Below are 12,420 nucleotides of genomic sequence, written 5' to 3' on the forward strand. Positions count from 1 at the left end.
AGCCTGGGCCCACTGACAGCCAGCCTGGGCCCACTGACAGCCAGCCTGGGCCCACTGACAGCCAGCCTGGGCCCACTGACAGCCAGCCTGGGCCCACTGACAGCCAACCTGGGCCCACTGACAGCCAGCCTGGGCCCACTGACAGCCAGCCTGGGCCCACTGACAGCCAGCCTGGGCCCACTGACAGCCAACCTGGGCCCACTGACAGCCAGCCTGGGCCCACTGACAGACAGCCTGGGCCCACTGACAGCCAGCCCGGGCCCACTGACAGCCAGCCCGGGCCCACTGACAGCCAGCCGGTGCCCACTGACAGCCAGCCTGGGCCCACTGACAGCCAGCCTGGGCCCACTGACAGCCAGCCTGGGCCCACTGACAGCCAGCCTGGGCCCACTGACAGTCAGCCTGGGCCCACTGACAGTCAGCCTGGGCCCACTGACAGCCAGCCCAGCCATTCCAACAGAATAATATGAATCTCATTTATGTAGGGGAATTTCATTCCACAATTAAAGTGACACAGGGTGAACCGTAAAGTAATTGTTATGACCAGCGCTTGTGTCCTAAACGGCCCCCTGTTCCCTATGAGTGCCAGGATGTAGGGCCAGGACCCAGTCTGCTTGACTTGGACGACTGGGGACAGATTAGGAGCCAATTGCTTAGTATTTATGAATTCATTGTCTGAATAATTGTATGAATTTAAATTTGTGCTCGTAGCCTAGTGGTCTAAATTATGAATTTATATTTGTGCTCATGGCCTAGGGTGGTCTAGTGGTCCATGAATTTAAATTTGTGCTCGTGGCCTAGTGATCTAAGTTCCCTCCATCTCTCCCCACTGTCACCCTCTCTCCATCTATCCCCACTGTCACCCTCTCTCCATCTCTCCCCACTGTCACCCTCTCCATCTCTCCCCACTGTCACCCTCTCCATCTCTCCCCACTGTCACCCTCTCCATCTCTCCCCACTGTCACCCTCTCCATCTCTCCCCACTGTCACCCTCTCCATCTCTCCCCACTGTCACCATCTCCATCTCTCCCCACTGTCACCCTCTCCATCTCTCCCCACTGTCACCCTCTCCATCTCTCCCCACTGTCACCCTCTCCATCTCTCCCCACTGTCACCCTCTCTCCATCTCTCCCCACTGTCATCCTCTCTCCATCTCTCCCCACTGTCACCCTCTCCATCTCTCCCCACTGTCACCCTCTCTCCATCTCTCCCCACTGTCACCCTCTCTCCATCTCTCCCCACTGTCACCCTCTCTCCATCTCTCCCCACTGTCACCCTCTCTCCATCTCTCCCCACTGTCACCCTCTCTCCATCTCTCCCCACTGTCACCCTCTCCATCTCTCCCCGCTGTCATCCTCTCCATCTCTCCCCACTGTCACCCTCTCCATCTCTCCCCACTGTCACCCTCTCCATCTCTCCCCACTGTCACCCTCTCTCCATCTCTCCCCACTGTCACCATCTCCATCTCTCCCCACTGTCACCCTCTCCATCTCTCCCCACTGTCATCCCCATAAAGTCAGAAAAGACCTTAAAAACATTCACATTTGTACTTACATTCTTGAGATGATCGGTGACGGAAGGTGAAGCGCAGGTGACTTCGGTTCACGTCTTCAATAGGGATGGCAACCTGGAGGTTAAACAGTAAGGCAGGAGACAGACGGCTAAATGAAACTCAACGCATCTCAAATTAAAGTACACACACTCACAAACACACAGGGGTATAGACAGACTAACCTTGATGGTTTCAAACCAGCGTGGCTGTTTGATCTGGTAGTAGATGACAGACTTATACTCCAAGATGCCCTCGTCTCCAGCACCAGGGAACATCACGTTCTGAGAGAGAGAAAGGTGGAAATGGAGAATGTATTTTAATATAATAATAAAAACCACTTAGCAGAAGCTTTAATCCAAAGCAACTTAAAGTTATCCGTACATTTTACATAAGGGTTGTCCCTGGAATCAAACCACTATACTGTAAAAGCCATGCTCTACTAACTAACCTATATAGGACCTGGAGCCATGTTCTACTAACTGAACTACAGAGAACCTGGAGTCATGTTCTACTAACTGAACTACTGAGGACCTGGAGCCATGTTCTACTAACTGAACTATATAGGACCTGGAGCCATGTTCTACTAACTGAACTACTTAGGACCTGGAGCCATGTTCTACTAACTGAACTACAGAGGACCTGGAGCCATGTTCTACTAACTGAACTACAGAGGACCATGTTCTACTAACTGAACTACACAGGACCATGTTCTACTAACTGAACTACAGAGGACCTGGAACCATGCTCTACTAACTGAACTACAGAGGACCTGGAGCCATGTTCTACTAACTGAACTACAGAGGACCTGGAGCCATGTTCTACTAACTGAACTACAGAGGACCTGGAGCCATGTTCTACTAACTGAACTACAGAGGACCTGGAGCCATGTTCTACTAACTGAACTACAGAGGACCTGGAGCTATGTTCTACTAACTGAACTACAGAGGACCATGTTCTACTAACTGAACTACAGAGGACCATGTTCTACTAACTGAACTACAGAGGACCTGGAACCATGCTCTACTAACTGAACTACAGAGGACCTGGAGCCATGTTCTACTAACTGAACTACAGAGGACCTGGAGCCATGTTCTACTAACTGAACTACAGAGGACCTGGAGCCATGTTCTACTAACTGAACTACAGAGGACCTGGAGCCATGTTCTACTAACTGAACTACAGAGGACCATGTTCTACTAACTGAACTACAGTGGACCATGTTCTACTAACTGAACTACAGAGGACCTGGAGCCATGTTCTACTAACTGATCTACAGAGGACCTGGAGCCATGTTCTACTAACTGAACTACAGAGGACCATGTTCTACTAACTGAACTACAGTGGACCATGTTCTACTAACTGAACTACAGAGGACCTGGAGCCATGTTCTACTAACTGACCTATATAGGACCATGTTCTACTAACTGAACTACAGTGGACCATGTTCAACTAACTGAATTACAGAGGACCTGGAGCCATGTTCTACTAACTGAACTATATAGGACCATGTTCTACTAACTGAACTACAGTGGACCATGTTCTACTAACTGAACTACAGAGGACCTGGAGCCATGTTCTACTAACTGAACTATATAGGACCATGTTCTACTAACTGAACTACAGTGGACCATGTTCTACTAACTGAACTACAGAGGACCTGGAGCCATGTTCTACTAACTGAACTACAGAGGACCTGGAGCCATGTTCTACTAACTGAACTACAGAGGACCATGTTCTACTAACTGAACTACAGAGGACCATGTTCTACTAACTGAACTACAGAGGACCATGTTCTACTAACTGAACTACAGAGGACCTGCAGCCATGTTCTACTAACTGAACTACAGAGGATCATGTTCTACTAACTGAACTACAGAGGACCATGTTCTACTAACTGAACTACAGAGGACCTGCAGCCATGCTCTACTAACTGAACTACAGAGGACATGGAGCCATGTTCTACTAACTGAACTACAGAGGACCATGTTCTACTAACTGAACTACAGAGGACCATGTTCTACTAACTGAACTACAGAGGACCATGTTCTACTAACTGAACTACAGAGGACCATGTTCTACTATCTGAACTACAGAGGACCTGGAGCCATGTTCTACTAACTGAACTACAGAGGACCTGGAGCCATGCTCTACTAACTGAACTACAGAGGACCTGGAGCCATGCTCTACTAACTGAACTACAGAGGACCATGTTCTACTAACTGAACTACAGAGGACCATGTTCTACTAACTGAACTACAGAGGACCATGTTCTACTAACTGAACTACAGAGGACCATGTTCTACTAACTGAACTACAGAGGACCATGTTCTACTATCTGAACTACAGAGGACCTGGAGCCATGTTCTACTAACTGAACTACAGAGGACCTGGAGCCATGCTCTACTAACTGAACTACAGAGGACCATGTTCTACTAACTGAACTACAGAGGACCATGTTCTACTAACTGAACTACAGAGGACCATGTTCTACTAACTGAACTACAGAGGACCATGTTCTACTAACTGAACTACAGAGGACCATGTTCTACTAACTGAACTACAGAGGACCTGCAGCCATGTTCTACTAACTGAACTACAGAGGACCATGTTCTACTATCTGAACTACAGAAGACCTGCAGCCATGTTCTACTAACTGAACTACAGAGGACCTGGAGCCATGTTCTACTAACTGAACTACAGAGGACCATGTTCTACTAACTGAACTACAGAGGACCTGGAGCCATGTTCTACTAACTGAACTGCAGAGGACCTGGAGCCATGTTCTACTAACTGAACTACAGAGGACCATGTTCTACTAACTGAACTACAGAGGACCATGTTCTACTAACTGAACTACAGAGGACCTGGAGCCATGTTCTACTAACTGAACTACAGAGGACCATGTTCTACTAACTGAACTACAGAGGACCATGTTCTACTAACTGAACTACAGAGGACCTGGAGCCATGTTCTACTAACTGAACTACAGAGGACCATGTTCTACTAACTGAACTACAGAGGACCATGTTCTACTAACTGAACTACAGAGGACCATGTTCTACTAACTGAACTACAGAGGACCATGTTCTACTAACTGAACTACAGAGGACCATGTTCTACTATCTGAACTACAGAGGACCTGCAGCCATGTTCTACTAACTGAACTACAGAGGACCTGGAGCCATGCTCTACTAACTGAACTACAGAGGACCTGGAGCCATGTTCTACTAACTGAACTACAGAGGACCTGCAGCCATGCTCTACTAACTGAACTACAGAGGACCATGTTCTACTAACTGAACTACAGAGGACCATGTTCTACTAACTGAACTACAGAGGACCTGGAGCCATGTTCTACAATCTGAACTACAGAGGACCTGCAGCCATGTTCTACTAACTGAACTACAGAGGACCTGGAGCCATGTTCTATTAACTGAACTACAGAGGACCTGGAGCCATGTTCTACTAACTGAACTACAGAGGACCATGCTCTACTAACTGAACTACAGAGGACCTGGAGCCATGTTCTACTAACTGAACTACAGAGGACCTGGAGCCATGTTCTACTAACTGAACTACAGAGGACCTGGAGCCATGTTCTACTAACTGAACTACACAGGACCATGTTCTACTAACTGAACTACAGAGGACCTGGAGCCATGTTCTACTAACTGAACTACAGAGGACCTGGAGCCATGTTCTACTAACTGAACTACAGAGGACCTGGAACCATGTTCTACTAACTGAACTACAGAGGACCTGGAGCCATGTTCTACTAACTGAACTACAGAGGACCATGTTCTACTAACTGAACTACAGAGGACCTGGAGCCATGTTCTACTAACTGAACTACAGAGGACCTGGAACCATGTTCTACTAACTGAACTACAGAGGACCTGGAGCCAGTACCATCAGCTTAAGGCTGTGTGTTGATATAAAGCAGAAACTCCAGCCAGCCTGTCCACCAACCCAAATCCCCAGAAAACACCCTGCTTAATTAGAAAGAAATTACTAATTAAATATTAAACTGACCGCTGCTGCTGCGTGCGTGCGTGCGTGTGTGTGTGTGTGCATGCGTGTGTGTACATGTGTTGCTGGAGAGACCAGCTGGTTCTACTGGTCCAGACAAGTCATTATCTTTCCCCGGGGGATCCCTGGGGTGGGTCAGGGCCTCGGTGTACACCACTATGTCCTCTGTGGTGGGGGAGGGATGAGGGAGGGGAGGGGATGGAGGGAGGGGAGTGCGGGAGGATGGATGAGGAGGGAGGAATGAGGAGGGATGAGGAGGAGGGATGAGGAAGGAGGGATGAGGAGGAGGGATGAGGAGGGAGGGAGGGACATTCATGTATGAATCTCTATCAACCAGGTCAGTGGTCCCTCAAAGTCACTCCTCCTCCACACACACACACACACACACACACACACACACACACACACACACACACACACACACACACACACACACACAAAGAAACGCAGAAACACAGAAACCCGCACACACACACACACGTGCCTAGCCCTGCCTGACTCACTCCAACAGGAGAACCATCAGGCCAGGTCTCCCCAGGCCTCTCTCATCCTCCTTACTGGAGGCAGGGGGTTACTGCTGGCCTCTACTAGAGATGGATACACATATTACAATATCTGAACGGACCTTAGTATTCCATTACCTCCAAGAGTATTATTCATTTTAGAAAAACATAATATATACATACAGCAGTAAGCCTGTATTAACAATAAACAGACTTGGCGTAAAATGAAATGATCTGTTACATGGAAGCCTACAAGGACAGACCATAACATTCTGAACGTTAATAAAACGAGGTACCGGTAGCCTACACAAGTCTAACTGGTTGTTATCGTCAGTCAGTCAGAGGAACCAGTCAGTCAGAGAAACCAGTTAGTCAGTCAGAGGAACCAGTCAGCCAGAGGAACCAGTCAGCCAGAGGCACCAGTCAGTCAGAGGAACCACAGCCAGAGGAACCACAGTCAGCCAGAGGAACCAGTCAGTCAGTCAGAGGAACCAGTCAGCCAGAGGAACCAGTCAGTCAGTCAGAGGAACCAGTCAGCCAGAGGAACCAGTCAGTCAGCCAGAGGAACCAGTCAGTCAGCCAGAGGAACCAGTCAGCCAGAGGAACCACAGTCAGTCAGAGGAACCAGTCAGAACAGAGGAACCAGTCAGCCAGAGGAACCAGTCAGCCAGAGGAACCACAGTCAGTCAGAGGAACCACAGTCAGCCAGAGGAACCACAGTCAGCCAGAGGAACCACAGTCAGCCAGAGGAACCAGTCAGCCAGAGGAACCACAGTCAGCCAGAGGAACCACAGTCAGCCAGAGGAACCACAGTCAGCCAGAGGAACCACAGTCAGCCAGAGGAACCACAGTCAGCCAGAGGAACCAGTCAGCCAGAGGAACCACAGTCAGCCAGAGGAACCACAGTCAGCCAGAGGAACCAGTCAGCCAGAGGAACCACAGTCAGCCAGAGGAACCACAGTCAGCCAAGAGGAACCACAGTCAGCCAGAGGAACCACAGCCAGCCAGAGGAACCAGTCAGCCAGAGGAACCAGTCAGCCAGAGGAACCACAGTCAGCCAGAGGAACCAGTCAGCCAGAGGAACCACAGCCAGCCAGAGGAACCACAGCCAGCCAGAGGAACCACAGCCAGCCAGAGGAACCAGTCAGCCAGAGGAACCAGTCAGCCAGAGGAACCAGTCAGCCAGAGGAACCAGTCAGCCAGAGGAACCAGTCAGCCAGAGGACCCAGTCAGCCAGAGGAACCACAGTCAGCCAGAGGAACCACAGTCAGCCAGAGGAACCAGTCAGCCAGAGGAACCACAGTCAGCCAGAGGAACCACAGTCAGCCAGAGGAACCACAGTCAGCCAGAGGAACCACAGTCAGCCAGAGGAACCAGTCAGCCAGAGGAACCAGTCAGCCAGAGGACCTACAGTCAGCCAGAGGAACCAGTCAGCCAGAGGAACCACGGTCAGCCAGAGGAACCAGTCAGCCAGAGGAACCACAGTCAGCCAGAGGAACCAGTCAGCCAGAGGAACCACAGCCAGCCAGAGGAACCACAGCCAGCCAGAGGAACCACAGTCAGCCAGAGGAACCACAGTCAGCCAGAGGAACCAGTCAGCCAGAGGAACCACAGCCAGCCAGAGGAACCACAGCCAGCCAGAGGAACCACAGTCAGCCAGAGGAACCAGTCAGCCAGAGGAACCAGTCAGCCAGAGGAACCAGTCAGCCAGAGGAACCAGTCAGCCAGAGGAACCAGTCAGCCAGAGGACCCAGTCAGCCAGAGGAACCACAGTCAGCCAGAGGAACCACAGTCAGCCAGAGGAACCAGTCAGCCAGAGGAACCACAGTCAGCCAGAGGAACCACAGTCAGCCAGAGGAACCACAGTCAGCCAGAGGAACCACAGTCAGCCAGAGGAACCAGTCAGCCAGAGGACCTACAGTCAGCCAGAGGAACCAGTCAGCCAGAGGAACCACGGTCAGCCAGAGGAACCAGTCAGCCAGAGGAACCAGTCAGCCAGAGGAACCACAGTCAGCCAGAGGAACCAGTCAGCCAGAGGAACCACAGTCAGTCAGAGGAACCACAGCCAGAGGAACCACAGCCAGAGGAACCACAGTCAGCCAGAGGAACCAGTCAGCCAGAGGAACCACAGCCAGCCAGAGGAACCACAGCCAGCCAGAGGAACCACAGTCAGCCAGAGGAACCAGTCAGCCAGAGGAACCAGTCAGCCAGAGGAACCAGTCAGCCAGAGGAACCAGTCAGCCAGAGGAACCACAGTCAGCCAGAGGAACCACAGTCAGCCAGAGGAACCACAGTCAGCCAGAGGAACCAGTCAGCCAGAGGAACCACAGTCAGCCAGAGGAACCACAGTCAGCCAGAGGAACCACAGTCAGCCAGAGGAACCACAGTCAGCCAGAGGAACCAGTCAGCCAGAGGAACCAGTCAGCCAGAGGACCTACAGTCAGCCAGAGGAACCAGTCAGCCAGAGGAACCACGGTCAGCCAGAGGAACCAGTCAGCCAGAGGAACCAGTCAGCCAGAGGAACCACAGTCAGCCAGAGGAACCAGTCAGCCAGAGGAACCACAGTCAGTCAGAGGAACCACAGCCAGAGGAACCACAGCCAGAGGAACCACAGTCAGCCAGAGGAACCAGTCAGAACAGAGGAACCAGTCAGTCAGAGGAACCAGTCAGCCAGAGGAACCACAGTCAGCCAGAGGAACCACAGTCAAACAGAGGAACCAGTCAGCCAGAGGAACCAGTCAGCCAGAGGAACCACAGTCAGCCAGAGGAACCACAGTCAAACAGAGGAACCAGTCAGCCAGAGGACCTACAGTCAGCCAGAGGAACCAGTCAGCCAGAGGAACCACAGTCAGCCAGAGGAACCAGTCAGCCAGAGGAACCAGTCAGCCAGAGGAACCAGTCAGCCAGAGGAACCAGTCAGCCAGAGGAACCACAGTCAGCCAGAGGAACCAGTCAGCCAGAGGAACCACAGTCAGTCAGAGGAACCACAGCCAGAGGCACCACAGCCAGAGGAACCACAGTCAGTCAGAGGAACCAGTCAGAACAGAGGAACCAGTCAGCCAGAGGAACCAGTCAGCCAGAGGAACCAGTCAGCCAGAGGAACCAGTCAGCCAGAGGAACCAGTCAGCCAGAGGAACCACAGTCAGTCAGAGGAACCACAGTCAGCCAGAGGAACCACAGCCAGCCAGAGGAACCAGTCAGCCAGAGGAACCACAGTCAGCCAGAGGAACCACAGTCAGCCAGAGGAACCAGTCAGCCAGAGAAACCAGTCAGCCAGAGGAACCACAGTCAGCCAGAGGAACCAGTCAGCCAGAGAAACCAGTCAGTCAGAGGAACCACAGCCAGCCAGAGGAACCAGTCAGTCAGAGGAACCAGTCAGCCAGAGGAACCACAGCCAGCCAGAGGAACCAGTCAGTCAGCCAGAGGAACCAGTCAGTCAGAGGAACCAGTCAGCCAGAGGAAACACAGTCAGCCAGAGGAAACACAGTCAGCCAGAGGAAACACAGTCAGCCAGAGGAACCACAGTCAGCCAGAGGAACCACAGTCAGCCAGAGGAACCACAGCCAGCCAGAGGAACCACAGCCAGCCAGAGGAACCACAGTCAGCCAGAGGAACCAGCCAGCCAGAGGAACCAGTCAGCCAGAGGAACCACAGTCAGCCAGAGGAACCACAGTCAGCCAGAGGAACCAGTCAGCCAGAGGAACCACAGCCAGCCAGAGGAACCAGTCAGTCAGCCAGAGGAACCAGTCAGTCAGAGGAACCAGTCAGCCAGAGGAAACACAGTCAGCCAGAGGAAACACAGTCAGCCAGAGGAAACACAGTCAGCCAGAGGAACCACAGTCAGCCAGAGGAACCACAGTCAGCCAGAGGAACCACAGTCAGCCAGAGGAACCACAGCCAGCCAGAGGAACCACAGCCAGCCAGAGGAACCACAGTCAGCCAGAGGAACCAGCCAGCCAGAGGAACCAGTCAGCCAGAGGAACCAGTCAGCCAGAGGAACCACAGTCAGCCAGAGGAACCACAGTCAGCCAGAGGAACCACAGTCAAACAGAGGAACCAGTCAGCCAGAGGAACCACAGTCAGCCAGAGGAACCACAGCCAGTCAGAGGAACCACAGTCAGCCAGAGGAACCACAGCCAGAGGAACCATGTGTAGCAAGGGGAAGTAGGAGATTTATAAATCACTGCTAAATGGAATTACAATGACGGAATGAAGTTGCCGTAGACAAGGACGGGGAACGCTGCAAAACAGCCCCAACTAGCCGTGCAACGTTAGCTAGCTAGTTAGCTGGCTCATGTGCCAGCCAGAGGAACCACAGTTAGCCAGAGGAACCAGCCAGCCAGAGGAACCAGTCAGCCAGAGGAACCAGTCAGCCAGAGGAACCACAGTCAGCCAGAGGAACCACAGTCAGCCAGAGGAACCACAGTCAGCCAGAGGAACCACAGTCAAACAGAGGAACCACAGTCAGCCAGAGGAACCACAGCCAGTCAGAGGAACCACAGCCAGTCAGAGGAACCACAGTCAGCCAGAGGAACCACAGCCAGAGGAACCATGTGTAGCAAGGGGAAGTAGGAGATTTATAAATCACTGCTAAATGGAATTACAATGACGGAATGAAGTTGCCGTAGACAAGGACGGGGAACGCTGCAAAACAGCCCCAACTAGCCGTGCAACGTTAGCTAGCTAGTTAGCTGGCTCATGTAGCTAGCTTGTTTCTTTACATGGATTTGATGCAGTCAAGACAGGCACTACCAAATGGTATGATAGATAACCTGCGACAGCAACAAGTTTATCCTACAGCCGCAGGTCATCGTAACATTGTTTGTGGGGTTGTGTTAATGTGTCAAGTTAACAACAGGAAGCATTGCTTCCTCTCCAGTAGGTATAACAGAGTGGATGAACAAGGCTGCTCAGTTAGTCTTCAAATGCCTGTCATTTCCTCTGTGTGAGAGGAGGAGAATGTCAATGTATTTGTGTGAATATACAGCACGTCAAACCTCTAGAAAATGGACCACGAGGTGGACAGAACTTTCCCCAGTGAGAGCTGAACTACAGCACATCAAACCTCTAGAAAATGGACCACGAGGTGGACAGAACTTTCCCCAGTGAGAGCTGAACTACAGCACGTCAAACCTCTAGAAAATGGACCACGAGGTGGACAGAACTTTCCCCAGTGAGAGCTGAACTACAGCACGTCAAACCTCTAGAAAATGGACCACGAGGTGGACAGAACTTTCCCCAGTGAGAGCTGATCTACAGCACGTCAAACCTCTAGAAAATGGACCACGAGGTGGACATAACTTTCCCCAGTGAGAGCTGATCTACAGCACGTCAAACCTCTAGAAAATGGACCACGAGGTGGACAGAACTTTCCCCAGTGAGAGCTGAACTACAGCACGTCAAACCTCTAGAAAATGGACCACGAGGTGGACAGAACTTTCCCCAGTGAGAGCTGAACTACAGCACGTCAAACATCTAGAAAATGGACCACGAGGTGGACAGAACTTTCCCCAGTGAGAGCTGAACTACAGCACGTCAAACCTCTAGAAAATGGACCACGAGGTGGACAGAACTTTCCCCAGTGAGAGCTGAACTACAGCACGTCAAACCTCTAGAAAATGGACCACGAGGTGGACAGAACTTTCCCCAGTGAGAACTGAACTACAGCACGTCAAACCTCTAGAAAATGGACCACGAGGTGGACAGAACTTTCCCCAGTGAGAGCTGAACTACAGCACGTCAAACCTCTAGAAAATGGACCACGAGGTGGACATAACTTTCCCCAGTGAGAGCTGATCTACAGCACGTCAAACCTCTAGAAAATGGACCACGAGGTGGACAGAACTTTCCCCAGTGAGAGCTGAACTACAGCACGTCAAACCTCTAGAAAATGGACCACGAGGTGGACAGAACTTTCCCCAGTGAGAGCTGAACTACAGCACGTCAAACATCTAGAAAATGGACCACGAGGTGGACAGAACTTTCCCCAGTGAGAGCTGAACTACAGCACGTCAAACCTCTAGAAAATGGACCACGAGGTGGACAGAACTTTCCCCAGTGAGAGCTGAACTACAGCACGTCAAACCTCTAGAAAATGGACCACGAGGTGGACAGAACTTTCCCCAGTGAGAACTGAACTACAGCACGTCAAACCTCTAGAAAATGGACCACGAGGTGGACAGAACTTTCCCCAGTGAGAGCTGAACTACAGCACGTCAAACCTCTAGAAAATGGACCACGAGGTGGACAGAACTTTCCCCAGTGAGAGCTGAACTACAGCACGTCAAACCTCTATAAAATGGACCACGAGGTGGACAGAACTTTCCCCAGTGAGAG

At 51.4% G+C, this 12,420-nt stretch overlaps 1 protein-coding gene across 1 annotated transcript in view; it reads right to left on the bottom strand.

Moving 5' to 3' along the window:
- LOC115181565 (dedicator of cytokinesis protein 1-like) overlaps window positions 1–12,420 on the bottom strand; it is a 196,669-nt gene that overhangs the window by 94,511 nt on the left and 89,738 nt on the right. Inside the window, exons 14-15 of the mRNA XM_029743459.1 lie at window positions 1,735–1,833; window positions 1,555–1,627 (exon numbers count right to left, since the gene is read on the bottom strand). Coding sequence (XP_029599319.1) covers window positions 1,555–1,627; window positions 1,735–1,833 — 172 coding nt within the window. The remainder of the gene's footprint in view (window positions 1–1,554; window positions 1,628–1,734; window positions 1,834–12,420) is intronic.

Source organism: Salmo trutta, unplaced genomic scaffold (assembly GCF_901001165.1).
Source record: "Salmo trutta unplaced genomic scaffold, fSalTru1.1, whole genome shotgun sequence".
Lineage (NCBI taxonomy): Eukaryota > Metazoa > Chordata > Actinopteri > Salmoniformes > Salmonidae > Salmo > Salmo trutta.